This window comes from Schistocerca gregaria, chromosome 6 (genome assembly GCF_023897955.1).
Source record: "Schistocerca gregaria isolate iqSchGreg1 chromosome 6, iqSchGreg1.2, whole genome shotgun sequence".
NCBI classification, from domain to species: Eukaryota; Metazoa; Arthropoda; class Insecta; order Orthoptera; family Acrididae; genus Schistocerca; species Schistocerca gregaria.
This window is the reverse complement of record NC_064925.1, coordinates 213,112,291-213,126,574: the sequence shown is the minus strand read 5'-3', so window position 1 is coordinate 213,126,574 and position 14,284 is coordinate 213,112,291. Positions and strand designations below refer to the sequence as shown.

General features: G+C 37.0%; 1 protein-coding gene across 2 annotated transcripts in view; it reads right to left on the bottom strand.

Annotated features, from left to right (window-relative positions):
• Window positions 1-753: 753 nt before the first annotated feature.
• Window positions 754-14,284, bottom strand: part of LOC126277957 (tetraspanin-5) — a 1,084,832-nt gene continuing 1,071,301 nt past the window's right edge. For both annotated transcript variants that reach the window (XM_049977573.1, XM_049977572.1), the window contains exon 9: window positions 754-4,936. In XM_049977573.1, the coding sequence (XP_049833530.1) occupies window positions 4,868-4,936 (69 nt within the window). In that variant the 3' untranslated portion in view covers window positions 754-4,867. The remainder of the gene's footprint in view (window positions 4,937-14,284) is intronic.

The following is a 14,284-nucleotide window of genomic DNA, read 5'->3' as shown; positions in this document are numbered from 1 at the left end:
CAATCTAATTTGAAAAGAAGGTGAAAACATTAATGTTTTTCATCATTCTGATTGTTACATATGATACCACATGGTATGGATAAACTTCAGCTCCACAAATCTTCTTTCAGTGACAGTCCAAGTACACTATTCAGAGTAAAGTATCGAATACCTCAAAATTCTGTGTTAGCTCCAAAACACCAATAACTTGACAAACTTCACTTGCATCCAATTTGGTTATGTTAACTACACAGCAGTAGACATTCTAATTACTATGACAGGAGACAGGAAAAGTGTTGTAAGAGTGCCTAGAAACCATATATTAAAATACAAAAATGTTTCTGAAAACACTAACCAGAAACCACAACAGACAACTTCATCATGACAGATAAATTTAGTAAGAAGGATGAGGACAATAAAGCTGTTCGATCATCCTATGTTATACAGAAACATTGTGATAAGCAAATTATTTTCACAGTAAGCAAGCATCCGATGCAAGGATCTTGAAAAGATGTCTACATGGAACTGGTCTGTGTTGCAGCTAGCCTACGGTTTGTAAGAACTGTAGGTGACATTTACAAAGCTTGTAATCAGAGACATCTCAAATTGATCGCATAAATACTCATATACAACTTCAACTTTGTAATCAGGATGATTTAATAATGCAGTTTTCACTACATACAGTTCTTCACATAAGAAAATTGTTTAATATAAAATTATAATTGTCAATGAAAACTCCATTCTGACTAAGTTAACTGAAAAGAGAAAGTTAGGTGAATGTTTGATGATTTGTTTATTACAGTACAAATGATTTTTATTAATAAAACAGCAATTTGTTTTACAATTTGGATTACACAATATTTCTGGCATACAGTTGAAACTCGTGACATAGCTTTCATTTTCACATGGAACTCAGCAAAAAGTGCACTCAAAAATATCAAAAGACATGTCTTTAGATGATAATTTTATATTTTGCTGCTAATTCCACAAGAACCACACAAATGACACACAGACTGATCACAAATATGGTGTTTTGAACCTGAGTGAAAAATGATAATTTATTTATTAGTTTTTGGAAGCTCGTATGAGCAATGGCACCTCGGTTTCAAACAACTTTGTTTTGAGATGTTACATCTGCAAAATGAGTTATTTGCATATATCTCCTGGTGTACCAATGGAAGAAGGAAAATGAGTCTTTAGAATTTTGTGAAAATAATACACAACTTGATCAGTATAAGGAACTATAGTAAATGACTTGCAGTTCACAGGTTATTTTGACAAACACCTTCAGTGACTATTTCTTAATAGTGTATAAAGGTTGTATTCATTGGCCACTTACAACATAATACACAAAATATATTTACTTGAGCCACTAAAGCACTCATGTTATACTAACAATTTTCAGTTGTGCGTTCCGAGTGAAACAGCAACTAAAATAACAGTTAAAAACAATACTCTCAACTAATTATGGTTATATTCAAGAATAGTTTTTAGCTCCAATGTAGTGCTTATTTCACTAATACAAACAAACAGCAAAATGATAGTAATGTAATTGTAAAATGAAAGGCCAATCTGGCATTCAAACTCCAAGTTCGTAATTTTGAGTAAACTGAGGCAATGGCAAATATTTCCGGTAGATGTTGCACTGAAACTATCATAATAATATTATGTCTAAACAAAACAAGTTAACAGTTTGGGATAAGTTATCAAAACATGAAATATTTATTTCTCATTCACACAATCTATGATAGCTTCAAATTAAAGCACACCTGAAAATCTGACAAATATTAACTAGTATACTTTTCTACTGCTTTATTGGCGACCTTATCAGGAACAAATACATGCAATAGTCAATCTGCAGACATATCATCATAATAATAGTTGGTTTTAAATGAACTTTTCATAGAAGGTACACAAATACATACACCTGTGGCAATACTGATTGTTAATGTCATTCTCAAATAAATAATAACAAATTGTTGTTAACTTGACATGCATTTGATTTACCAGAGAAATGTAGCTGTATAGACAGCATGAATTAAAGTAGCTAAGAAGCTTTGGGTAAAGCAACATAACTGTTTCTGACAGTAATAAATAATCACAGTATTGATCATTCTGTGAATCAAAATCAGTTATTCAATATGACTTTTCTACATAATTAACTATGGAATACAACCATACCCAATTCCAAAAGTGTACGATTTGAAACTTACTTAGATTGTGCTTTTTAGCAGTAAAAGAAAACATTATAATTATGAGACATGTAAGAAGCGCCTATAAAATCTAAAAATGAATAATTACGTCTGAGGGAAGAGTGAGTACATAAGGTCTACATGTTTTTAAATTAATAAACTCAAAGAAAATGTGAATGGCATGCTGTTGATTATATTTTACCCCCTCTAAAATTATTGCTGCTCAAACAAAACTGTACTAATCAATGTCAGAAAGACATTCATATATAGCTGCCCATCTTTTTTTAAGGACAAAATTACATTAATACGGAACAATGATTGTCAGAATCTATTGGTCAGCACAGATTTCAGTACATAGCAAGACTTTCATCTGGTTCAACAGATGCATCTCAACAAGTTAACATTACTTAGCTATATCATTAGTCACTCTTCTTAAAGTACATCAAAATTCACTAAAAGAAATTTAACAAAGGCGCAATAAAATAACTTTTTATAGATCCTTCATAAAAAAATTAAAATGCTAGAATACTAAAAAAATACAAAAGATTCAAAACATATGCAATTTAAAGCCAAGTATTTCCTTAGCTGCATAGTAGCTTATGATTTGCAGGACACAGTCATGTACAAAAGAATTTATGGTTACAGAATATTCAATTAGTAATTTCAAGATATAAAAATATGAAATGCTAATCCATTTAAACTGCTTATATTCATCAAAATACATTGGAGTTCTGGAATCTGATTTGTCATTCTCACATTTACATGAAAACAATAGTTTTAAGTTATGTGACAATAAATTATATCAGTTGCAAATAAAAGTAAAAGCCGGAAGTGTTGTAAATGTGTTAGTACAATGGAGGAAACTGTTCAGTGAAAATTACAAAAACAGTTAATGCTGAAACTGAGACCCACATAATATTAGAATCACAGATGTGCCACCACCAAAATAAACTAAAAATCTCACAGAGAGAGTACATCATCTTCTGCTCTGAGAAATATGATACATGGAAATAAACCTTATTTTCTGGAAAACATTACACAGCCTCACACATTATTCACACAAATATAAAAATTTAGATTTTATACAATTTCAGAGAGTGAATATATATCATAATCTTTAAGCAAATGATTGAGTATTTTTTCACATAATAATATTACTGAACAATATTTTATAAACGGATTTACATGTGATATCTGTCACAATAGTGTACTATATCTGGTAAGGATGACTTTACGACTTATCTGGATTCTTTCACATACTATCACTAACCTTAAAATGACAATATTTCTTCAACTTTGCAACATTAACAGTGAAGACTCTATATGATGTAATAAAGGTAACTGTGTTAAAAAAAGATGAAATAATTAACCAAACATTTCAACATACACAAGTTGCAGTAAGATACATGCTGGTAAAAAATTTTCATCATTACTGCAGCAGGCTTTCACTTGTATTGTATCCTATCCTGGATATGTTGTGGTCATATTTTGCATTTTGTTTAACACTTACAATCCAGTATTTTCTACAGAAATGACTGATAATCTTATTTGTATATTACTGAATGGTCACAAAAAATTAAATAAGTTAACAAATAAGTGTAAGAACACTACAACCCATAAGTCAATACACATTGTAAACATCCTGTAGAACACAATGAAGGTATCAACCTGAATGATCTTCTGCAGATCAATTTGCTTATAGCAATAGTGACACCTAAAAATTAATTTTAACTGGGCTACACTATATATTCTCAATAACACAATAATTTGGAAACAAACTGAATGTAAATACTATAGCATGATCAGTGTTATGCCCAGTCAATGGAAACAGTTTTAATGCCTAATTATTTTTACTTCTCTGGAGACCAAACAGAAAATAAATGCAACATTCCTAGGTTATAACATTGCAGCCACTGTGTAGCCCATTTTATCCTGAAACAGGATTATGAAACATAGAAAATCAAAACGATATCTGAATTTTCATGAGTTAAGACATTTATGCAGAAATATATTGAATTTGTAAAAAAAAATTCCCTAAAAAAACCTTAGTAAAAAGTTTGCGCTGTAACAGAAGCAAATGGATAAAAATGTTCCAGCATAGTAATCCAAGATGCACTGTTCAACCACTATACAAATTTAATATTTCACATACCATGTGATGAAAAATTACACTGGCAAAGAGTTTTTCATCCCTGCAGGTATTATAGTAAATGCAATAGCACATTTTGTAAACAGATAGCATAATATATTCTTTGCATATGGAATAGCACTTTGCAGTTAACAGAAAATACTGTTTCACAGCAATAGAACTCAGTTAATATTATTATTCCAAGTTTATATCCAATTGTTCCAGAAAATATTATTTATATTCCACACTGTTTGGATATATGAAGTTTGACACATCACTTTATAAATCAGCAACAGCACTACAATATCATTTTATTACAATTGCATCATCACTGTAGAATGTTGAATTAGTATTGTTAATCTTGCAAATATTATTTTGTCCATGCATTAGCAGTCCATAAACTCAGTAGCTGAGTTTGTTGTCAACAGTTTTTTGTACGGGCCCCACACTGAGAAGAAAGATGGGAAGGATGTCCAACAGCAGTTTAAAGCTGCACTGGTTTATGCATCCTTCTTACACCTTGCTTCAAAAATGTTTGTCGCTAGACAGCAGTGGGGGCCCGAAACTGTCAATGCCATTTTGCTTTCTGTGCAAATATGTCGGCCCTGAGGTTCTGGGCAAAACAGATCCCCAGTATCTGTAACAAAAATGATCAACTTGTCAAACTACAGATATAATCGTGTATAAGAATATATAATGTTAAGCCTATTCAAAACTTAAGTACTGTACTTTAAATGAAAATAATTTAAATGTAGTGTTGATCCAATGAAACTTAAGGACTTAGTTAATGCACTGAATAATTGTTTATCTTTCCTTATCTTTGATACATGGTCTGATTTCTGAGTCTTGCGTCACTTTCAGAAGCATAAATATACTGGTACAAAATGATACATATTTTTTTCTTTTTTATTCACAAATATGAGCAAATGTGTTTATTCAAGTAGTAGAGAATTTTTAGAAAAATATTATTTATGTTATTAGGTTATTACACTAACTTCAAACACCATTTGTAGTATGTGACTGAAAAAGTACAAAGAAATATATACAACATGAACACAAAAATCAACTCATCACAGTTTGTCTTTGATTTTCTTAACTGTACAGACAACTTGACAAAAACCTGTTCCCTAATAAATAGTTCAATAAATATCAGAGTGTGAGGAGTATTAATGTACTGGCGAAGTTTTTAAATACTGTGTGTAACTTTGTGACTGCTATTACACCATCCTACATACACAGGCAAAAAAGATGGACTTTAAAAACAAGTGTAGGAAACAATGTCAAAAAGTACTGTTACACAAGAAATGGCTGAATAAAAAAGTGGTAATGAGTTGTGTATAACAAAAAATAAAAATCTGCACATAACCACTTTTATATGTCGTCTAAAATCTACAATTTACATGTATTTCTTCTAAATTTACTAAGTAATGCACATTCGAACGAAACTACAACTACTTCCACTAATACTACAATAGAACACTATATTAATAGGAGCGATAATTTGACAGTGCACATAGATGGTTTTTGTTGTAGGGTACCTACTGCCTGTTCTTCAATTTCACCACCTCCCAAAAGAAAGTTTATAACAGAAACTACCCGGATTACTTCAAGAAATGACTTGTAGGCTGTAAAAATTCTGAAAATGTTTCGTTAAGAAATTTTAAGTCAAATACATTTTAACATCATACTGATATCCACACTCTAGAACTCAGAACCAATGGGATTCGTCGTTAAGAAATTTTAAGTCAAATACATTTTAACATCATACTCATATCCACACTCTAGAACTCAGAACCAATGGGATTCGTTTAAGTATTACAATTCTGATCATAAAGGTTTCTGTTTTTCAGTTTCTAGCTTGGTAAAAACACAATTGGTTTTCAATTACTTCATAAGAAACAACCTACATCATCCACAAAAGATGTACATTCAAGGAAATGACAGAGGTACTGCTTCATTTTTATTCTCTATCATTGTCTTCATTCGGTCTACTGACAAGTATTACTCTCTTGTATTTCGAACCACTTAGTCTTTGTCTTTACAAAAACTTCTTATATGGCCTCACTCCAGTAACGAACAATTCAACAAATGTCAAAACATATCTCAGTTTCCTTCATTTTCTATGTTTTAGTCTCCATCTTGAGCTCTCCTTTTTACATACATGCAGAAGAGTAACAAAAGTCAGTGTGTGTAAGGCAGTGTATTGCAAAAGTTGCCAAGAACTGATATGTGAAGGTGGTTTATAGATGTCAAAACTGCTCACACCCTGCACGTATATGATCTATACTGTCTATATAGTAAAGTGTAAGTTGCACCAGTGACTACTGTTCTCTATCCAGTAAGTCAAAAACAAGTTACAATTACTATAATCAGTATGCAATACTTATTTTGTTGTGACAACTCTGGCAGAGACAGTTTTATCTCATATTTCATCCGATTTTTCCTACACATTTCAAACTGTCTAACTATAACTCTAATGTTTAAATGGATATCTTGTTTTCTAAGATAAAACTGTGTAAGAAGTAGATGATAATTTTTAATTTCCTGCTCAAGATGTTACACGAGACTATAATAATATACAGGAACAATGTGTTCTTGAAGTTTTCTGCATATGGTCATAAGTCATTTAAAGAACGACCAAACAGGTGATGCTGCTTATGATAGAGAGGGAATAGTTGGTAGTGGACCACGTACAATCTCTCTCAGAGAGACTGCCCAATGGGTAATACCCTGGGCTTGTATTCAAGAGGGGAGGGGGAGGGGCAGAAGGTGTGAATACCCTTCCTGGCAAGTACATGAAGATTTTCTGCGGTTTTGCTGCATCAAGTAAGACAAAAATAGATGTTGCCAGCTACCATTTTCTTTTGAAGTCGCTCCTCCTTTCCATCACCTTCACTGTCAATGAATACAGAGGAAGTGAACAGTGTTCGATATGGTGTTGACCTCTTCCACTGCAATATCTGTCTGCTTCTTTCCTAAGTTTTAAATGACCTGTTACTCAGTGGAATATCACCTTCTTCGCAAAAAAGTGTACATCAAGGAGAATGTCGTGAAAGGACTGCATTCATTTCTGGTAAGCTCATAGAGTTTAAGCTTTGGTAAGTGGCGCTTCACAATATGACTGGAGCAAACCATTCAGAAGCTGAGGTTAGAACCATCAGTGAAAATTGACAAATCATTACAGAGCTATCACAATGCGCTAAGAAATGTTATTTTTCGATGAAATCCATTGTAGACTCTCTCTTGTACCTCTCTAAATCGAAAATAATTGTGTGCCTTTTCGTTAAGGTTGAACAGCTGACTTCACCTCCGGGAGAGAACTGAAATCTGATTACCACCGAGCTTCAGCACAAATTCCAAGTGGCTCTATCTCTTAGAGGTGATTTGCAAATGCCATTTCCACAAGTGGGCAATATCAACGACTGTAGATCAGAAAAGATGCCAACAGAGCGACTTACCGTGAGGATTGTCACTATGACTAATACAAGCTCTTCTCCAGACTCCAGACAGATGAGGGGTACTGTGGTGATGCTGTTCATTATCAAAACAGATGGGCTCAAAAAGAAGGAGCACCCTACTGAATGTAATGTGGATCTTATAGATGGCAATGGCAAAGATGGTAACCAAAGTTTCCTGGTGAAATATCATTCTCACGCTCTGACTGGAATGACAGTAACTTAAGCCACACTGGTGTAACTATCACAACATATTATGCTTAAAATGATATCAAAAAGTAAAGTAACACAAGATGTTGTTTGTGTGAGAAAGCTTTCTTCTAGTAAGGTTATTAATGATGGAATGATATCTTCTAAAGCCATAACGTAAATGACTGTGGAGCAGTACTGATTTAATGGGCTACACAGATTGTGGTTCACCATCCTATCCAAGTAATTTTTATTGCAAATGACAGCATGTCGGGTCCTTCTTAAAAAGGCAAATTAAGATCGTCTTCCTCTCTGAATTGTTTTAGTTCCCTGTTTTTTTGTTTAAAAAGATGTAGAGGAGCTTTTGGGTCCTGTTTCGTGGACAGTAGCAGCATGATGTAACGCTGCTTATTATGACAGGAATATCATGAGCTGCAGACAGTGTTGAAATGAGCTCTTTCTTCATTGTACAATCCATAGGCTCAACTGTATATCTCAGCGACATGCCTGTGATGACAGAAGAGTGGATTCTGGTTGATGGTCACCGTATGTGTTGTGAACTATTCTTTCACTGCCTAGGCTGTGTATCTTGACCACTCAGCATTACATCAGCAACTAAACACAGTCCTTCTCCCACGCAAGCTCCTACTGGAGATCTCCCCTTCTACTGTGGACTTCGTGAAACGATTCTGGGCGTTCAGAATCACGCCATGACCTCTCTTCTTACTCTTTTTTATAAATGCCAATATTTGGCCATCGCTAGAAGCAAACCTGACAGGTATTCTGCAGATGGTCAGCACGTGAGAGCCAGAGCCATATGCCTGCCCAGCACTGCAGAATTGCAATACTCCACAGGGCTTGTGGTCTTCTTAGATGGCCTTTGAAATACATCACTAACAACAAAGGGGATAATGTGATTGTTTCTGAACGTTACCACAATTATCAAACACAAACAATTTTACATATTGCATCCAGATAGCTCCTCTCTGCATGCATTTTGATTACTTCATGTAATACATGGTCACATTAATGTGACCACTTCCTACATTCGATGTCAACATGCAGTAGTCACACAGACGGCAGATGGCAGCCTTAGCACTGAAAGTTATATAAAGTGTGTTGGGGGATGTGGACACTGTCGTAATGCACAAGGAGAGTGACATAGATAACGTCCGCATGAGCATTACCACTGCCTTTTGGGCCAAGGGTGGAAGCTTTTCCGAAGCAGCTCAGTTTGTAAATGTGTGTGTGTGTGTGTGTGTGTGTGTGTGTGTGTGTGTGTGTGTGTGTGCTAAACTATACAGTGCCTGACAAAACGGCGCTATTCAAAACAAGCGCCGAATCAACTGCGGTGCACCACAACCATAGAAGACAGGGGTGAATGACAACTGTGGAGACGTATACAGACCACAGTCCTGGAGTCGCATGGCTCCACACCCCTATCAGTAGTTTCCTGTACCACACTGACTCTCGTCCTGCATATCTTGCTGTGGTCTGCACTGGCAAAGGATTCTGACAGGTGGTCTTATATATGTAACTGGAAAGAGTATCTACAGAGCAGGAAAATGCTGAACCTGTTGAGAGAGTTTGTGAGAATTGAAGGGCATATCACTGACACACAGCAGTGGAGTAGAGTGATTTTACCATTTAGAATACATATACTGATCAGCCATAACATTATGAGCACCGACCTACTATCGACATAAAGCTATCCAGGCGATGGCAGCACCATCTGGCGAGTAACGTTAGACACACGCACAGTGGGAGTAGTATCAGTGAGCATGCTGTCCATGTGTGGAATGAGGAAGGTGCACTATCTCTCTGAGTAGGACTGAGGGCAGATCGTAATGGCCCGGAGCCTCCGCACAAGCCTTTCAGAAACGGTACAAGTTGTCGGGTGTTCAGGAAGTGCTGTGGTGTCTTCAACACATGGCAAAGACAAGGTGAAACCAGATCCAGACATTGTGGGATGGCTATCACTCATTAAAATGGTCATACGTTGCAGGCTGGGCAGACTGGTAAAACACGACAGGCGGCGAACAGTGGCAAAACCAACATCAAACTTCAATGCTGTGTCTGAACACATAGTGCACCTAACACTCCCAACGATGGTCCTCCGCAGCCGACGACATATATCTGCACCAATATTGACACCACAAGATCGGCAACTATGACTGAAATGGACATATGACCATAGGCACTGGTTGTTGGGACAGTGGCAGAGCATTTCATGGTCTGATGAATCCCTGTACCTTCTTCATGCCGATGGGAGGGCGCCAATCTGTCGTTTTTCATGGGAACAGCTCCTTGACGCCTGATCTGCAGGACAGATACAAGCTGGCAGTGGCTGAATTACGCTCTGGGGAACAATCAAGTGGACATCCATGGGTCCAGTGGAGCTCTTGCAAGGCACCATGACAGTCAAGTTGTATCGTACACAGGTTGCAGACCACGCACATCCCTTCATGGTGGTCATGTTATCCAATCAAGATAATGCGCCATGTCACAAGGCAAGAGTATGCTGCAGTTGTTCCAGTAATGCAGTTGCGAGTTACAACTGAAGTACTGGTCTCTGAACTCGCCAAATCTCAACCTGATCGAACGCATCTGGGATGTGACTGAATGTGGCATCAGAGCTCGTCGCCCCCATTCCAGTATTTACTGGAATTAGATTCAAATGGTTCAAGTGGCTCTGAGCACTATGAGACTTAACATCTGAGGTCATCAGTCCCCTAGAACTTAGAACTACTTAAACCTAACTAAGCTAAGGACATCACACACACCCATGGCCGAGGCAGGATTCGATCCTGCGACCATAGCGGTCACGCGGTTCCAGACTGAAGCGCCAAGAACCTCTCGGCCACAACTGCCAGCAGGAATTAGGTGACGTTTGCGTGCAGATGAGGCACTAACGCCACCCAATGAACCGCCAAGGCTTGATTTCTTCCATGCCTTGATGCACTGCTGCTGTTATTAAGTAAATGGTCATAATGTTCTGGCTGATCAGTGTAGCTCATCTGTGGAGAGGTCAGAATGTCACAAATTTCTGAGTACAGACAGCAGCAGCCTCGTTAGTAGTTGCAGGGGTAAAAGCCTGGATGATCGGCTGCTCTGTTCATGTAACATTAATCACTGACATCTTGCTATGTTGGTTATGTGAATGACTGAAAACTAGGAGAAACTGCAGCTGTTACATTTTATGAGACATACAACACTACTCCATGGTTTACCATGTATGCATCCTCTTGACTAACATATGTTGGAGGAAAAATTTCTGATCTGAAATTACTCGCAATGAGACTGTCGCCTGGTATTAGTTTAAAGAATTTAGATAGAGAAAGAGATCGATTGAAGTTACATGCAGTGGGAATTCGTGAAGTGCAGCAGCAGGGAGACTAGGACTTCTGTTCATGTGACTACAAGGTTATCATCACAAAATCATATAGGGATAATGCATTAAGTTAGTCTAATACTGAATAAGAAAATAGGAATGATGATGAGCTATTAAGAACAGCATCGTGAACGCATTATTGTAGCCAAGACAGAAACAAAACCATTACCCATCACGGCAGCAAAAATCTATACGCCTGATACCACTGCAGATGATGAAGAGATTGAAAAAATGTACGATGAGGTAAAAGAAAATATTCAAGTAGTTAAGAAAGACGAAAATTTAATTATGAGAGGCTAGAAGAAAAGGAAAAAAGTAGGATAACATACACTGTAGCATGGAATGGAAAGCTGCTTGTGGAATTTTGCACAGAGCGCAATATAATCGTTGTTAACAAAATTCAAGAACCATGAAAGATGGCCGCGTACGTACGAGAAACTGTAGACATATGGAGATTACATAGTAGTAAGAAAGAGACACTGAAACAGATTTTAAACTGCAAACCATTTCCTGAAGCAGACGCCATCTCTTATCATAATGTATTGTTTATTAACTGCGAGCCTGAAAAATGCAGAAAGCTAGGAAATTAAGGGTATGGGAACCAGGTAAGCTGAAAGAACCAAAAGTTATCGGGAAGTTCAAACTGAGAATTAGACAGCAACTGAATGAAAGAGAGAATAGGAACACAGCAGAAGAAGAATGGATATGTTTGAGAATTGGTATAATCAAGGCAGCAAAGGTAAAACTAGGAAAACAGACAAGGCCCAGTAGAAATCCATGGATAATGCAAGAGATACTGAGTTTAACTGACAGAAAGAGGAAACATAAAAGTGCGGCAACTGAAACAGGCAAGAAGTAACAGATACGTCTAAAATGTGACAGAGAGAAAGAACAAACTGGCATAGCAGGAATGGCTAGCGGATAAATGCAAAACTGTAAAAGCATGTGCAGTATTCGTAGTGAACAAAGACGCAGACTACAGGAAAGTTAATGAGACATTTGGAGAAGAGAGAAGCACTTGCGTGAATTTTAGGAGCGTAGATGGGAAGCCAGTACTGAGTAAAGGAAGGTAGCTTGAGATGCGAAAGGTTTATACAGAAGTGCTATACAAATGTAAAGGCTCCATGACGGTATTCTGGGAAGGGAAGAGATGTAGATGAGATGGGAGATATGGCAGTTCAAGAAGAATCTGACAGAGTATTTCGAGGCCTAAGTTGAAACAAAACAGCGGAGTAGACATTAATTCAGAATTGTTGTGATCCTTAAGAGAACATAACATCACAGGACAATTCCACCTCTTAAGAAAAATACAGCTAAAATACCTTCAGACTTCGATAAGAATGCAATAATTTCAGTTTCAAAGGAGGCAGGCGCTGGCAGGTATCACTTTTACAGAAAGATGTGTTTAATAAGTCATGGTTTCAAAATACTGACAAGAATTATTTACAGAAGAATAGAAAAAAACTGATGGAAGCCGACCTAGGGGAAGATCAGTTTGGTTTCCACAGAAATGTAGGAACACACAATTAAATATTGAATCTGCAACATTAACGTAGAAAGCAGAGTGGAGGCAGATAAACCTTCGTTTAAAGCATTTGTAGCTCGAAATAAAGCCTGTTGACAATGTTGACTGGGACACAGTCTTCAATATTCTGAAGGTAATGGAGATATAACACAGGAAGTGAAATATATCTACAACTTGAACAGGAATCACACTGTGTTTACAACAGTCAAACTACATAAAAGCAAGTCCGTAGTTGAGACAGTTGTAGCCTATCCCCAGTGTTGTTAAGTTTGTACATGGAGCAGGCAGTAAAGGAAATTATGGTGAAATTTGGATAGTTGATTAAAGTTCAGAAGAAAAAACAGCTTTGTCATCTGCAAATCACATTGCAACGATGTCAGAGGCTGCAAAGAACTTGGAAGACCAGTTGAACGGAACGGGCATTGTCTTGGAAATACACAAAGGAGATATAATAGCTCATCATCATTCCTATTATAAATGTACACCGATAATGGCAAGAAAAGCTTTAATGGTAGTTTAAATGGGTACGGCGGGTAACTAATGGCACTAATGAGGATGTACTGAATCAGAGTGAGGAAAGAAGAAACGAATGGCAGAATTTGACTGAAAGGAGAGATCGGTTGGTAGGAGATGTCCAGCGGTATCAAGGATTCGTAAGTTTGGTAATGGAAAAAAGTGCGTGGGAAAAAACGGTAAAGTGAGACCAATGTCTGACTACAGTAAGTAGGTTCAAATGGATGTCGATTGCTGAATTACGCAGAAGTGAAAAGGACTGCACAGGATAGAGTAGCATGGAGAGCTGCCAGTCTTCGGACCGAAGGCAACAAATGCAGATGCAGTATGGCATTGTTCGCTGTTTATCCCAGGGTGTGGGTCAGGTGCCAGTCGGAAAGGGTATTCTTCGTCGGCGCACGTTGAGCCCTTCCATGCAGATAAGCGAGACACACTTTGTATATCTATTTGCAGAGAACAGGCGAATGAAGTGGATGCAAATATAATGTAATGTTTTGTTCGTTTTAGTTGATGATAATAATGAGAGAAGAAGAAGTTAAAATTCAGTACCGTCACTCGAATAGCACCATGGGGGCTGCCAAACTTGACACTCCCATCCGACATACGGATCATAATCAACGGGGTGGTCTCATAACCTCACCCCATGAGACAGTGCGTATAATTCTGTAATTTAATCCAGGACATGGGCGCAGAGATAAGTGATCTGAAACTTTACGTCTTCATCTCTCCACCTCTTGACAGGCAAATACTGGCAATGATTCGAAAAGTCACCTCCAAGCCCAGCGCCACCACATTGACGTACATTAATGACCTTGATTAGAAGGCAATTTGAAGATCACGACAAGAACGACAAAAATTCATCTGTCTTTAGTAAGTTCCTAACCGTCTTACCCATTAGAATACCAGAACATT